The sequence below is a fragment of the Electrophorus electricus genome, chromosome 11 (assembly GCF_041902795.1).
Source record: "Electrophorus electricus isolate QZ-2024a chromosome 11, ASM4190279v1, whole genome shotgun sequence".
Classification (NCBI taxonomy): Eukaryota; Metazoa; Chordata; class Actinopteri; order Gymnotiformes; family Gymnotidae; genus Electrophorus; species Electrophorus electricus.
Window position 1 is genome coordinate 13,128,922 of NC_137507.1, and position 16,248 is coordinate 13,145,169.

General features: G+C 47.4%; 1 protein-coding gene across 2 annotated transcripts; it reads left to right on the plus strand.

Annotated features, from left to right (window-relative positions):
* The first annotated feature begins 2,703 nt into the window (after nt 1-2,703).
* On the plus strand, nt 2,704-16,129 carry cand1 (cullin-associated and neddylation-dissociated 1). 2 transcript variants are annotated; one of them, XM_035528340.2, is made up of 15 exons: nt 2,704-3,022; nt 5,294-5,437; nt 6,375-6,529; nt 6,722-6,845; nt 7,495-7,751; nt 8,748-8,853; nt 9,537-9,682; nt 11,040-11,332; nt 11,537-11,678; nt 12,037-13,530; nt 13,827-13,922; nt 14,040-14,209; nt 14,300-14,464; nt 14,650-14,757; nt 14,844-16,129. In XM_035528340.2, the coding sequence occupies exons 1-15, from the start codon at nt 2,955-2,957 to the stop codon at nt 15,066-15,068; spliced, it is 3,693 nt and encodes a 1,230-aa protein (XP_035384233.1). In that variant the 5' UTR covers nt 2,704-2,954; the 3' UTR covers nt 15,069-16,129. The 2 variants fall into 2 exon arrangements, with proteins under 2 accessions (XP_035384233.1, XP_081579310.1); XM_081723184.1 differs by lacking the exons at nt 2,704-3,022; nt 6,375-6,529 and having other exon boundaries at nt 5,301-5,437.
* Nucleotides 16,130-16,248: the final 119 nt, after the last annotated feature.

Sequence of the window (16,248 nt, forward strand, 5' to 3'; positions counted from 1 at the left end):
TGATTCAATCCTGCAATAATGTTAACCACAACAGTGGTGCTTATTAAGATGTGATCATAAAAACCATTTGCAGACAATACGGTCAGCCACATTAAAAAGTACCAGGCATATGGTTGACCTACTGTATGTGATGGCTACGCAAACGGCAGGTGTGATTTTCCTTTTTGCCTTCCTTGCCAAAGGGATACAGCCAGCATCACATTCTCTCGTAACGTCAGCCTTGACAAACTGTTCGTTAAGATGAGAAGAGGGGGTAATGAAATGAGCCCAGCTCCTCCTCCATATGATTCAGCAGGCTGGTTGGAGAAAGTGAAGATGAATGTGGCATTAAAATGCTTGCATGCATATGAATTTGCATTAATGCACGGTGCTCACTAGGAACCGTGCCTTAAGGCTCCAAGCTTTCGGTAAATAATGTAATCACAATGTCTGCCATAAATATATTTTAAGGCCTTTTCATGCTAATGACTTCACTCCATCTATAATAATTAATGTTAGCCGGTGGGACAGGTCATTTGTTAAACATTAACTGCTATGAGAAGCAGCTCATTGATGGACATGAATACAATGACTTAAGTGCAAGAAATGATTTGTAGGCTAAGGGTTGTGCGTAAAGGGAAGCAGAACATGGAGATTATTGGTATTTCCAAAATTCAGTGAAAGAAAGAAGTAGAAGAAGAAGAAAAAGAAGAGAGATAGTGTGACATTATTAGAGAATGGGCCTATTACTATGTGATAATTGATTAGGGCCTTTAGGGTCTATAGTAAACAGAAATTGCATCATTAAACCCCATTTATACCAATTCATTCTCATTGTCATGCAGCTCCATGGAGTCACACTCTCTGTCTGTGTAATTAAGAGATCTTTTAGACCCAAACTGAAATTAACCATCATAGAATTATAGGGGTAAATTTTACCTAACCAGCAGAATAAACACTATTACTAAATTTCTCATTTGCAATGCCAATAAGAGTGCTTCAGCAAATTGTTTGCCTAGATAAATGATAATAGGTAAATTTCTGTGCACCTTAGCGGAAATGAGGTCAGGTCTGTCGGCTCCTCTCCTTGTCCTGGTTTGCTCGAAGCATCTGCGCACTAATGCCTACAGAAGGAAACATGCCATTATGTGAACACTGCAGGCAAGCTTTACACTCCCCAACACACATCACTGCTTCTGCCAGCCAGCCGAATTGGGACATTAAGCGCAAGATTGCCTGAAAAAGGCTTAGATAATCCAAGGCAAAGCATTTTTGCACAGATACAGATATACATGTTTGTGTATACTGCAACAACAGGGATTCTTGCTCCTTCAGTCAGACACACATGCACACACACACACACACACACACACACACACACACGCTACTATGTATGCATCAGCAAGGCACACATTCACATATACAATGAATACTGTCCACACACTCTCCTGACACCAGCTTAAGGGTCCCACCTTTTTTGGGACCATGTAAATCGCAAAAAACAGCATGCTACTCCAGACCAAGGTTTTGCATGATTCATGTCATTCATGTCATTTATCAGTCATATGATGACCCTAATTTGTTAGGAAATATTTTTCATAAAGCTTGAAAACTCAGTTGCATCTGTGATGTGTATGATCTTTAAAATAAAAATATTTTCTGTCACTGTTTAAAAAAAAAACCTTTTTAACATCTTGTGTTGAATTGCCATGCTTTCATATTTATGCTTTTGTTGTGTATAAGGATGATTTTTTTGGATATGTAAGGGCTATTTTCTTGTCTAAGACCCATGACAAATTGGTTTCTTGTTGCAGTGAAAATAAAATACCATCAGACTGATGAGTAATCAAGTGTAATCAAAGGCTATTTTTAGAAACCTGGTTGCTATTTCTTCAAATGACCAAAAAGCCCAATGAATGCTCTTATTTAATTGAATTTTAGTGACGTTATTGACTTATAAAAATATCATCTGCATAATTTGATATAGTCTTAGCTACTTGTCTTTGTATATTCAGTACTATATATCTCAGAACATTCTAGTTACAGGGCAGCCATGTATTCTGTGACTGTGTGTGCCATGTATTCTGTGACTGTGTACATTTGAAAGCACAAGGGTAGACACTCTTACTGCATGGGTCTATTATACATTAATGACAGAGTTTTCATTGTAATTTTAATTATCTTTGACCTCCTGTTTACCATGAATCATCAAGCAGAGCATGGTGAAGCAAACCTTACCATATTTGATTTCAGAGATGTTGTTATCATCAAAAAAAAGAGACCATAGAAAGTACAAACACTATAAAAATGACTGTCATTACGAACCCAGTTGGCATATGTTCACAAGGGATATTATGATAGGAAAATTATGCTCCAGGCCTATAATATTTGTCTGTTCAAGCTTTGTTAAATGTAACAAAGAACTACTTAAAATAGCCCATTTAATATAGCCTATGGATATGGTTTAAAATAGCCATTTATGTTTGCATACATTTATGCATGTTATATAACATCTAATTTAACAAACCCAAATGTTACAATTGACCCCCTATAAAATCTAGGTAAGAATACATAAGCTTGCCCTCAATTGACAAATGAACCCTGTAAGGGTAGTCCACCGTGCAGTGTGTGCTGGGACAAGCCATGCGTCCATGCGTCCATGCGTCCATCACCGCCAAGGACCGCCTGGACAAATGGCTCTCACCTTTGACCTGCTGCACGACAGCGTCTGGACGCGCAGCTCCTCCCTCTTGCAGAACGAAGTGGGATCTCCATTCAAACATCCAAACTCAAAGGCATGAAAGTCTACTTCATACTCCGCAGCTGCTGATCACCGCCCGGCCGTAGACAAAGCTCAGTAGTTGTAGAGAATCGGCGTTATTTCGCAGCCAAAATACGCGAGGAAACGGGAGAAGTCATTCTGGCCGAGATACTTACAAGTGGTCGCTAGCAAGCTCTTCTAACAGACTGCAAACATGGCGAGTGCCTCATACCATATCTCCAATCTCTTGGAAAAAATGACTTCAAGCGACAAGGATTTCAGGTATGTTAGTTTCCCAAAACAAGACAACGTACTCATATTTGCACTAAAATGTCACTTTAATAAGAAATGATGTTGCGATCGCGCACTGAGTAGTTAGCCAAGCCAGCTAGCTCCCGCTAGGCCGCGGATCATTGGGTGTTTTGTTTAGCTAGTTAGCCTAGTGGGTACATGCACATAAAGCTATTGCCAAAAACCCATACATGGATCATTTTGGCTTCTTTAACTGTGTACAGTTTTGTGTAGTTTAACTGTGTACTTTAACTGTGTTGTGTGACGAAAGTTCTCATCACCCTGCAACCTATCGGAGCCTAAACATGTCCCTGTTTGTCCTCGTTTAGCTGTCTAGCTAACGGTAACTGAGCCGCGCGCGTTCACGGTTAGCCGGCGCTAGCTAACCGCGCGCGCTAGCTAAGCGCATATTAGTGTTCGCGAACTAGCAACGTTGATGGCTAGCTAGCTGCTTTTAGCTACGAACGCTTAAACCCAGCACGACTAGTTGCCCGGTGTTACACAGCACCGTAATGCAGTGCGTTTTGATTCGTCCTTTTATTTAACTATTCTGTCGGTCGAGAGTGTTGACAATCGGATGTCTTGGCTACTTTTCTTGTCATTAAATTGTTAGCAAAGCTCGCTAGCTAAGTGACTTAACCTGGCTAGCTAGGACAGCTAGCCTAGCGTAGCTCTAGTTCTGCATCACCAAGCGGGCCGTTGGACTAACCAGGTCTAAAGTGTTAAACAGCAGTAGTGTTGGTAGAGGAAAATAAGAGTAGCACTTGATCGTACGGTTACACTTTATAGAGCGTTAACCTAAATAGCTAGATAAATAAGAAGACACCTTCAGCTATATCGCGATACATGTTTTCGTTTCTAGTCACTATTAGTGAGCCAGATTAAATATGTTCCCTCGTACTGTACAAGTACAATAGTCAGCTCAGATGTGTATCTTATCATTTTCCGTTCTGACATGCATAATTTGGCATTTTGCACACGTGTATACAGCAGAAATCAGCTTCCATGAGTTATGTATATGTTACAGAGTCACCTGTAACGTGTCAGAAATGGTAAAGTTCAAGGCAGTGCATGTAATGCATTGACATCAAACCACTGTAGAACCTCGCTGAGGATATTTGAGCTGTGGAGACCCGTCACAGCAGGTTCCTCCACACTCATTAGGTCTTTCCGCTGAACTGGAGCTTCCTGTCACGTGCCATTTTGACTGAAGCTGACCTTGTTTCTGCCCCATCTAGCACCACTTAGCATTTTAATTGGACTTTAGTTTTCTGGATGGTCACTTAAAGTGTGTAACAAAATCTGCACATATTTAACCTTTTCAGCATTTGGAAGACAATCTTATCCACAGTCATTTAGTTATTTATGACAATATTCCCTTGGTGTTGCTAGCAGCTTGCTCTACATTCTCTACTAGGTGAGATACAGGAGGATATATACTATAACAAAATGCTCTATTGAGTATGTTTACAGTGGATGTTTACAGCTTTGGAATGGTTGCATGTTTGCAATCTTGAAACTAGATTTAGGATGGTAGTAATATCAAATTTCTAGATGTTTCTTGCTGTCTTAAATCTGTACCAAATGTCTGGTTTCGTAGGTCTTATATTACTATTACTTCCTTGGGATATTGTGGCTGCTCAAGGAGTTTGTTTGCTCTGCAGCTATTCTTTTATACGACGTTCGATTGAGCTGACAATGCCGTACTTGGCCTGTACTGAGATTCTTTGGCATCAGACTTATGCCTGTGCAGCTGCTTCTGTTTGATGGAGGTGTGTGTCGCAGTTTGGATGCCACCCCCCTTCCCACAGAACTCGCATGCTGATGTTCATATGGAGAGGCAAGGTGGGTGTTGGAAAGATAATCCACTCCAGTTTCATTCCAAACAGGATTATGATGAGTCAACCAAGCCGTGACATGCAAAATGTGCAGCAAGCGAATTTCAGTCGTGTCACTTCACAAATGCTATATGTCTGCACTATATTCTGTCTAGTTTAATATGCTGGTACTACTCATATTCAGATTTAGGGAACAGTATCTTGGTTAGTCCTCAGCCAAACATGAACATAGAGTTTTATCTTTGTGCTAATGAATCAGAATTTAGCTTTGCTCCATCCTGTCCCATCCTGTGCACTGAGCACAGATATCAAGAATTTCAGGGTGCTACCCAGACAAGATTCTGCCCCATGCTTTGGGAAAGGGGTTTGAACAGATGCATGTTCTTTTTATCCTGCTTAGCTGGGCTGTTCTCTGTTCCTGCAGATTCATGGCCACGAATGACTTGATGTCAGAGCTGCAGAAAGACTCCATCAAGTTGGATGATGACAGTGAGCGGAAAGTGGTGAAGATGATCCTCAAACTTCTGGAGGATAAAAACGGGGAGGTTCAGAACCTGGCTGTTAAATGGTATGATTATATGGCTGAATTATACTGGGAGAACATTTGAGACCTAAGAAATATTGAAATGCGTGGCTTTCATAGGGTCTAATATTCAAATAAACATAGATGCTAGTTGTTTCATTAAGTGCCCAAAACTCTGAGTTCCTAGTAGTCAACGCATTTAATGTAGGGGACAGTTGTGTAAATGTTTTTATGATTAAAAAATATGAACATTCAAACAAGAAAATAATTCTGTAATATAATTGATCAGAAACAGAGAACCCCCTGCATATCCTAATGTGAGTTGAAACTCTTGTGGAAGCACTTTATATTGCTTTATTCTTAGTGGCATGATGCTGCAGCTCCCTGTGCACATTGGAAGAAGAAATGTCAGCGCACTGTAAACTGGTGCATTTTTTACTGATGCATTTTGTAAAACATGTAACCCAGCTCACCTTGGATATTGGGACATGTATGTGAATACCTACGGCCATCCCTAATTAACATGAAATGTGAAATGAGCATGGCAAATCTGGAGCTGTGAGTTTTGGATAGTACTGAAGGCTTATCGCCTAGAGAAAAGACCTCACACCCCTCAAATGTTTTGCTCTGGCTAATCCCTATTCTTCAGCTGTTCCTGTTTTTTCCTAATAGGTTATTGCATAATATTGGATGGTTGAGAACTGAATTGATTTCCTTTTAATGGTTCAGGGACATATTATACTACATATTTCTCTGAAAATAACTACTGAGACATTTTGAATCCCTTTTAAATGAATCGATCTGTTTTTCATCAGAGAGATGCAGTTCATCCTCTTTTCTGCAAGCTGTATTATGCTGTTATTTTATCTAGGGCCTTGGGGATGAATTGGCGACAGGGCCATAGACATCGGTAAATAAAAAGTCAATAGATACAAATAGTTATGAAAATGCTGCTATTACACTGTGGTGGTTTGCATTGCAGTTTGGGACCTCTTGTTAGCAAAGTGAAGGAGTATCAGGTGGAGACCATCGTCGACACGTTGTGCACGAACATGTTGTCTGATAAAGAGCAGCTTCGAGACATTTCCAGCATCGGGCTGAAGACAGTCATCGGGGAGCTTCCGCCAGCGTCCAGCGGTAAAGTCCCACATCCCTGATTTCAAGCACTCCACCTGCACCCCTGTATGTTGGTACAGCTGTGGAGCGTGCCCAGAGACCTCCCTCTCATTCGCCTTCTCTCAGCGTGGTTATGAGGACAGAGTGGACACGATTTCCGTTTACCAGCCAGGAGGCCGAAATGATTGTGTGTGTGTGTCTCTCTTTCTGCAGGCTCTGCCCTTGCTTCCAGCGTGTGCAAAAAGATCACAGGCCGCCTGACGAGCGCCATCGCCAAGCAGGAGGATGTGTCCGTGCAGCTGGAGGCTCTAGACATCATGGCTGACATGCTGTGCAGGTGCGCTCTGACCAAAACTCTCAGATCTTAGGTTCACTGGATTGGCTGTTGGCTCTCAACCTTGAGCTCAAGTACAGTAGAGAGTTGTGTCCTTTACATTCCGAACGTCTATAACCTGCAGTACATTGCAAACACAAGCCATAGTGCTGCACTTTTTATTAAAAGGTTGTTTAAAAAAAATTCACAATACTGACTGTCAGTATTGACAACCATTTCAATAAATGCTAGCATAAAATATATAAACAACTTCTGTTCCCCCCCCCCCCCCCCCCAAGACGTGATAAAAATATCAATCTCTTCATATCTGCTTCGGTTGTTTTTTGGAGAAACTGACCACAAGAAAACATTAAAGTGAAAAACTGTTCAGTAATAATGGTTTGTAAGGCTTAGAGAAGCGAAACCTTTTTGTGTCAGCAGTCTTTAGAAATACTTCCAAGAACATTCTCCTCCCTAGGCTGTTAAAGTAGTGTGCATGTCCAGACACAACCATTCAAACCTTCCTGGTGAATTATAGCAACTCTCCCCTCAGCCATATGCCTGTTGGAGTGACGGAGCTGTTTCTCAGAGGCCACCTGGGAAGTTACATCGTCACGGTTTTCTCAGCTGTCGGAGCTCCACTCCAGCTCTCTGCTGCTTTCCTCTTCTCCAGGCAAGGAGGCCTGCTGGTGAACTTCCACCCCTCCATCCTGAGCTGCCTGCTGCCCCAGCTGACCAGTGCTCGGCTGGCTGTGCGCAAGAGGACCATCATTGCCCTGGGCCACCTGGTCATGAGCTGCGGCAACCTCGTCTTCGTGGACCTCATCGAGCACTTGCTGGCCGAGCTCTCGCGCAACGACTCCATGTCCACCACGCGCACCTACATCCAGTGCATCGCTGCCATCAGCCGACAGGCCGGCCACAGAATCGGTGAGAATCAGGCGGACTCGTGTGATGGCACTCCAGTCACCTGAGCATCTTCGTTTGTAAGCCCCATAGTGGTGAGGCAGGCGTGCGCGGCCCTTTCGTGAAACGTGCCGCACTGTCCATTTGATTGTGTTCGGTAGAATTATCCAAAGCCCAGGCAGAATGGTTGAACCTCTTCAGATTTCTTTTTATTTTTTGCTTGTAACATCACACTCAAGGTCTGAAGCTCTGTGAACACAGACTCACACATTTTCCTTTTTGCTTGCCCTGTATAATGAACAGTTTATTCTGTTTCAGGCGCATGCTTTTCTGCTGTCGCTGTTGCCCTGACAGCTGGGTTTGTTTTTGTTTTTTATTCTGGAAGCATCTGTTTTTTTTTTCCCTTTCTCTCCCTCCTTTTCCACAATTCATTGCACAATTGTAGAGTAGCAGAATTAGCTTCCATAGACTTGATTTAGCTTGCATAGGTAGTGCCCGAGTCGACTAGCCTTGGAGTTTGACAGTGAAAATCACCCATGTGTGTGCCAGGCGGAGACTTTGCGCAGCCGGTACCCAAAACCAGGACCCGAGTGAAATGAAGTGAAAAGCTGTTTAGGTTACGGAGCTTGTATGCCTCTTCACCCATCAAACAATTACCGCCTCCGCTTCACGAGAGAAACGGCAGTGTTTTAGATGTGCAAGATTACCCCAGAGAAGTGCCCTCAAAGCTGTTTTGGTGTTATCTCTCTCTACTGGCTTTAATTATGTCCCCTCCCCACCCCTTTTTTCTTCAACGTGCCATCTTTTTAAAAATCGTTTATTCAGCTGAGTTGGAACAAGAAGCCTTTGTCAGGCCACTTTTCTAAAGTGCGCAAATTCCCGCCGCTTTTTGATGTGAAGTTCTGTCTGCGTGTTGCTGAATAGATTAGGCATCACTCAACTCTGCCGGCTGAAGCGTGCTGAGGCTTTGAATGAGCACTAACCGCCTTGTTCCTGCACATTCCCCCCCCCCCCCCCCAGGCGAGTACTTGGAGAAGATCATTCCCCTGGTGGTGAAATTCTGCAACATCGATGATGACGAACTGCGGGAGTACTGCATACAAGCCTTCGAGTCCTTCGTCAGGAGGTTGGTATAAGGGAAGGGCATGCAGTTATGGCATGGTCGTATCAGTCAGGACCAGGGTCTCACGTCCCCCGCGGCTCAGGGAAACCTTTCACGTTCATAGAGTGAGAGTGGGCATATACTCTCCCCAGCAAGTTCATTCATGCTGCGTGAATTGCGATGGAAGGTCTGCCCTCCACTCTCCACAGCAGAACTGGAGGCTGCGACGCTGAGTGATGCATGTTTCATTACAGCTAACTTCAGGACCGCCTTCGCATCCTCCGCTTCACCGGGAGAACCCCTGCTTAGGAATGCCTCGGGCTTATCGGCACTCTCCTCCGCGTCTCTGCCGGCTTCCCGACGCCCAAGTCTGTCTCCACCGCCTGCTCCTTTGCTCTTTTACAGTGCTTTGTTTTCGTTTTCTTAAGTTCTTTTGTAATAAGGGTTTTCTGTGAGCTGTGGACTTCTGTTTAATCTCGCTGGGTGTTGGCACTGCTGCAGTGGCACAGCAGGATGGAGACGCAACGCGGGCAGACGTCTGAGCATATTATCAACTCCTGTTTGTCTCAGATAAGATGACTGGGAAGCAAAATGAGCAGGCACATGGGGGAAGGGGGCCACGGGCCTTAGCCACGCCCCACTGCACACAGGCCCAGAACGCCGGCGGTCTCCATTCTAAAGCGCTGGCCTCTCCCTGTCCCTCCCAGGTGTCCAAAAGAGGTCTATCCCCACGTGCCCACAGTCATCAACATCTGCCTGAAGTACTTGACCTATGACCCCAACTACAACTACGATGACGAGGACGAAGACGAGAACGCCATGGATGCAGACGGTGTGGACGAGGACTACCAAGGTGAGGGGGGATCCTAGTCTTCGACGCACACTCCATCTCCTCTGCATGGGGGAGGCGCTGTTCGCTGTCATCACTGGTATGGGAGGAGCCGTTTAGCTGGGTGTGGCTGGACTTAACCCCAGTGCGCCCAGCTGCACCCCACAGCCTTTTCCTCTCACAGCTCCTCCGACCTGAGCAATACCTCCTGGAGGTAGTGGCTGGACAATGGCTGAAATTGCAGCAGTCCGTGCCCTGCCCATTCACAAGGAACAGGAGGGGACATTGGGTAATTGCCCACACCCCGTGTCACTATGCCTGGAGCTCCTCTTAAGTGAATGAGGGAGCCCTGTTTGGCCTGTGTGGCCACCTCTGTAATAAGCTTTCAGGCCAGGCGTGTTACACTCGGCGCGATCTCTCCTTCGCAGACTCGTATCTCCGTGTAGAGCCGTGTGCAGTGATGGCTGACCGCGGTTATCGAAAGTCGAGTGGGCTTGGAGAGGCAGTGATTTCTCCCGCATCTGAAGTGCACACGATGCGCATGTCTGCCCTTCAGCACGCGTGTTCTCTGTGAGCGCCACTGACGCTTATAAATGACAGGCTCTTAAAGAGTGGCTGCTTTGCATGTTGAAAGTATGTCCTTGAGAGGTCCAGCACAGAGGCTCCTGACCTACCCTCCTATAGCAGTGCATATACTGGCATCCACCGAGGCATTAAAAACCTACTGTGTACAGCTGTTACTATTCCAGGTAAATTTATAGTGACCAGAGCAAAAACATACCAAAAATGAGTGTCACCCCTTGTCAGTTATTACATCCTAAGAACTACGTTTAACTGCTAGCTTGTATGCTACCGTTTGAGTAGTAAGCCAGACAGAAACGTGTGCAGGAAAAGAAAATCAAAGTATCTTCTGTGGTTTTGTTCAAGTGGAGCATTCATGCTTCCTTAATGACTGGCTCTGACTCCATTTGATCTTTTTAGCTGTAAGCGCTCTGTGTGCCAGCCTGTATCATTCTCCGTAACTCCTGTTCGTTCGGGGCCGCTGCTGTCCCTCAGTGATTCGACATGCTGGATCCTCGCTAGCTTGCAGCACCTCCGGCTGGTTTTAATATGGCCACAGTGAGGCGTCTGTCTGTCTGCTACTCGAATCCTCATCCATGTCTTCACAGGACTTCTCCTTTCTATTTCCACCAGTCAGTTGCTTCTGAAACGTCCTAGCTGATGCCAGAAGTCGTACACGAGCGCTTCCATACACGCCTCTTGCTATAGTTCTGCTAAACTGATCTCATTAGCTTGCTGTTTGTAAAGTGCGTCATGTACAGAGTACACAGACCAGGCTGTGCTTTTGTAACCCGCCTCCGTCCCACGGCAATCCGTGCAGGAAGTGACGATGAGTACAGCGACGACGATGACATGAGCTGGAAGGTGCGGCGGGCGGCGGCCAAGTGTCTAGACGCCGTGGTGAGCACGCGGCACGAGATGCTGCCAGAGTTCTACCGCACGGTGTCGCCGGCGCTAACGGCGCGCTTCAAGGAGCGCGAGGAGAATGTGAAGGCCGATGTTTTCCATGCCTATCTATCCCTGCTGAAGCAGACGCGCCCCGCCCAGAGCTGGCTGTGTGATCCCGACGCAATGGAGCAGGGCGAGACCCCCCTCACTATGCTGCAGAGCCAGGTTAGGGCGTGCAACACACACACACACACACACACACAGCTGTGTTCCCGAATTCACACGTGCACCTAAGCCTGATACCATGTGTTTTTTTTTTTTTTTTTTTAAATCCAGTTTGTGCTGATTGAGGCACTCTCATCTTTCTGTTGTTCATGCTCACGTATTCGCAGCCTTATTCACACAACCTTTGCTGGCGCGTGCGCACAGGTGCCCATGATCGTGAAAGCTCTGCATAAACAGATGAAGGAGAAGAGTGTGAAGACCAGGCAGTGCTGCTTCAACATGCTGACCGAGCTGGTGAACGTGCTGCCAGGGGCCCTGACTCAGCACATCCCAGTGCTCATCCCAGGTACGTGGCCCTGCCCCTCCCCGCCCAAAACGCTGGCCCTGACGTCTCCCTGCCCCCTTGTCCCCTTACACTGGCCAGGAGAACCTTGCTCTGTTGCATCAGCAGCATTTAGACTTTTGCCAAAGGGGTGGAAAATGAAAAACATGTCCGTCTGAAAAATGTAAATGTGAAGCCCTCTGAGGCCTCTGCCTGCTTTTGCTGCTTTCAGTCTTTTTTTTTTTTCTTTTTCTTTTTTAAGTTTCTTATTGTGCGGCATGACATCTCACTTCACACTCTTTTTTTTTTTCTTTTTCTTTTTTAAGTTTCTTATTGTGCGGCATGACATCTCACTTCACACTGTCTTTATTTTTTTATCCAGGAATCATATTCTCTCTGAACGATAAATCAAGTTCCTCTAATCTGAAGATCGACGCACTGTCCTGTTTATACGTGATCCTGTGTAACCATCAGCCCCAAGTCTTCCACCCCCACGTCCAGGCCCTGGTGCCCCCTGTGGTGGCCTGCGTGGGAGACCCTTTCTACAAGATCACATCTGAGGCCCTGCTGGTCACTCAGCAGCTGGTGCGCGTGATCCGACCGCTGGACCAGACAGACGCCTTTGACGCCTCTCCCTACATCAGCGACCTGTTCGCCTGCACCATCAAGCGGCTGAAGGCGGCCGACATCGACCAGGAAGTGAAGGAGCGCGCCATCTCCTGCATGGGCCAGATCATCTGCAACCTGGGCGACCGGCTGGGCGCCGACCTGCCCGGCACGCTGCACATCTTCCTGGAGCGCCTGAAGAACGAGATCACGCGGCTGACCACGGTGAAGGCGCTGACGCTGATTGCTGGCTCGCCGCTCAAGATTGACCTGCGGCCCGTGCTGGGCGAGGCCGTGCCCATCTTGGCCTCATTCCTGCGCAAGAACCAGCGGGCACTGAAGCTGAGCACGCTGGCAGCCCTGGACATCCTGGTGAAGAACTACAGCGACAGCGTGACGCCGGCCATGATCGACGCCGTGCTGGCCGAGCTGCCGCCGCTGATCAGTGAGACCGACATGCATGTGTCGCAGATGGCCATCAGCTTCCTCACCACGCTGGCGCGCGTGCACCCAGACTCGCTGGCCAAGATTGGCGGCTCCATCCTGGGTGAGCTGATCGCGCTGGTGCGCTCGCCGCTCCTGCAGGGTGGCGCCCTCAGCGCCATGCTGGAGTTCTTCCAGGCCCTGGTGGCCACCGGCACGGCCAGCCTGGGCTACATGGACCTGCTGCGCATGCTGACGGGCCCCGTGTATGCACAGAGCGCCGCCCTCACGCACAAGCAGTCCTACTACTCCATCGCCAAGTGCGTGGCTGCCCTGACACGCGCCTGCCCCAAAGAGGGCCCCGCCGTGGTGGGCCAGTTCATCCAGGACGTGAAGAACTCGCGCTCCACTGACTCCATCCGCCTGCTGGCGCTTCTCTCGCTCGGCGAGGTGGGCCACCACGTGGACCTCAGCAGCCAGCCCGAGCTCAAGACCGTCATCCTGGACGCCTTCTCATCGGCCAGCGAGGAGGTGAAGTCAGCTGCCTCGTACGCGCTGGGCAGCATCAGCGTGGGGAACCTGCCAGAGTACCTGCCCTTCGTGCTACAGGAGATCTCTGGCCAGCCCAAGCGCCAGTACCTCCTGCTGCACTCGCTCAAGGAGATCATCAGCTCTGCGTCGGTGGCTGGCCTCAAGCCCTACGTGGAGAACGTGTGGACGCTACTGCTCAAGCACTGCGAGTGCACAGAGGAAGGCACAAGGAATGTCGTGGCCGAGTGCCTGGGCAAGCTCACCCTCATAGACCCGGAGACGCTACTGCCTAGACTGAAAGGCTACCTGCTATCAGGTGAGTGTTGGTCTCGGGCCAGTGGTGCAGATGCTGTCATCCTGGGCTTCCCACTTTTGTCCTGTTCCGTCTCTGAACCCTGGGGGCTGTGAGGGATTCCTGTCAGGAACTATAACACAAAAATAGAAGCTCCACTGTACAAATGTAAACCATTGTTTCAGTAAGTACTAGGTTACTGCAGCACTCCTCGGCAGTAGTACAATGATGGTGGGTAGTGGTATAAAGAAAATCTCAGCTTCAGTGTGGGTCGGGCTGATTTCATTTCGTTCCTGTATTAACGGTCTTTTCCCTTCCAGGTTCTTCTTATGCCAGAAGCTCAGTAGTCACCGCTGTAAAGTTCACAATTTCAGACCACCCACAGACAATTGATCCCCTCCTGAAAAACTGCATAGGTAAGGGATTTCCCGCCAGGAGAGGGTTTTTCCTTTCCCTTCCGACTTTCCACTCATGCACAGTTTGACGTTTTCCACACTGCATGGCATCATTTCTTTTCTTTTTGAACCTTTCAGGTGATTTCTTGAAAACATTGGAAGACCCAGACCTCAACGTGCGAAGGGTGGCCCTTGTGACGTTCAACTCTGCAGCCCATAACAAGCCATCGCTGATCCGAGACCTCCTGGACACCGTTCTCCCTCACTTGTACAATGAGACCAAAGTGCGCAAAGAGCTGATTAGAGAGGTACATGCTCCTGCTGCGTGCTGCCCCGCCCACGCACTGACCCCCGCTGCTCTTTCAAAGCTCGCTGAGTTCCTGTCTGCTCCGTATTAGGTGGAGATGGGCCCATTCAAACACACGGTGGACGATGGCCTGGACATCCGAAAGGCCGCGTTCGAGTGCATGTACACGCTTCTAGACAGCTGCCTCGACAGACTCGACATCTTCGAGTTTCTTAATCACGTGGAAGACGGACTCAAAGACCACTACGATATCAAGGTGAGCGATCATTTCCCCCCGGGTCTAAATCCCTTCCAGATGAGAGTGGCTAGACTGGAAACGGAAAACCAGGTGGTTGGATCAAAGCAGCCGCAGTGTACAGCGTCACGGCCCGCTGAGCTGTGTGCAGACCATGCCAGTAACCGTGCCGCTGACTTCCTTTGACGACCCCCCGCCTTTTGTAGATGCTGACGTTCCTCATGCTGGCCAGATTGTCCACTCTGTGCCCCAGTGCTGTACTGCAGAGGCTTGACAGGCTGGTGGAGCCCCTCCGGGCCACATGCACAACAAAGGTGAGCGAGCCCCCCTTCTCCACCCATAGCCCACGGCTCAAGGTGCGGCGCAGGCCCGTCCTAACCCTGCTCGTGTTTCCTCGCAGGTGAAGGCCAACTCGGTGAAGCAGGAATTCGAGAAGCAGGACGAGCTGAAGAGGTCAGCCATGCGCGCCGTGGCTGCGTTGCTCACCATCCCTGAGGCGGAGAAGAGCCCGCTGATGAGCGAGTTCCAGTCGCAGATCAGCTCCAACCCCGAGCTGGCCGCCATCTTTGACAGCATCCAGAGGGACTCCTCCTCAGCCAACATGGAGTCCATGGACACCAGTTAAAGCGAGTCGGCCACGCCCGACCCCATCGATCACAGAGAAACGCTGCAAGAAAACCAAGGGGGAACCCTTTACCGTTCCATGCATTGCACTGAATCAACACTTATAGGAGGGGAAAAAAGAAAAGCTAAAAAAAACCAAGAAAAAAGGTTTTAAAAAAAAAAAAAAGCGAGAAAAAAAATCTTTAAAAAGGATGCATTCTCTTAAGCTTCAGAGCTTATCACCACGTTCCTTGTTTTTTCAATAGGGAAGAAATTGCTTTGGTTGTGCATCATTCCTTGCTCCCTCCCTCCCCCTCCCCCTCCCCCACACACACCAGGTTTTTTTTTTTTTTTTTTTCCCCTTTTGCCTTTATTTAGTTACAGTGTGATATATTTCTGGAGGTGGCCCAGGTACCTCCTTGCACAGACCTTTTGAGCATTGCTGCGTTGAGGGACTTGAACGGCTGGCACAGAAAGAAACCGAGGAAGCTTTTTGGTGTTACTGGTGAGGAGAGACGCTCATTTCCTTCTGGACTGGACTCTGTGTGGGATCGATGGGTGTGAAGTCTAGCATAGTCAGTTAAGCTGACCTACATGCCATCTTTTGTTTTCTATGTTACCATTTTTTCTTACCAGACCAGATTTAATGGGCGTTTTTGTACAATTTCGAATTTCAAGTCTCGTCTCTCATCGCGTTGTCTTGATCATTAGGCAAGTTTGTGGGCTCCGAGAGATATGAACCTGTTTAAAAATATTCTATTAAAGAAGTGTACTGTGGCTAGAGGATGCTACTGGATGAGTGAATACTGGTTTGTTTACCCCTTTCATGACCTATAATGACCACATTCCCACCCTCTGCAGATTTACATGGTGTAAAAAGCATGTATTAGAGATCCAGTGACTTAAATACACTCGGTGTGTGTGTGTAAGATTTTCTTTTTCTACCTGATAGTTATGTTTGGCTCAAGCATACAGATGCAACATCTGAATTCAGTCTTGTTATGAGAAATAACTGCTCTGTATGGACCTGATTTCCTCACGTATGTGAAATAAAGTGAGTGGAGAACTCTCTGATCACATGCAGGGTTGTGTTACAGTATTCCCTTACTGCACCCATAGGACTAAAACCTCTTGTTAGGGTTTGTTTTGTGTGTTCTGCAGTGTTTGAGTGATAGAGCTGCCAACTTGGTTTGATGATTGAT

Bases quoted from the DNA above. Each gene is read 5' to 3' on its own strand.
- cand1 (XM_035528340.2), top strand. From the start codon at position 2,955: ATGGCGAGTGCCTCATACCATATCTCCAATCTCTTGGAAAAAATGACT. The intron at 3,023-5,293 runs GTATGTTAGTTT...CTGTTCCTGCAG, and splicing joins TCAAGCGACAAGGATTTCAG to ATTCATGGCCACGAATGACT. The intron at 8,854-9,536 runs GTTGGTATAAGG...TGTCCCTCCCAG, and splicing joins TTCGAGTCCTTCGTCAGGAG to GTGTCCAAAAGAGGTCTATC.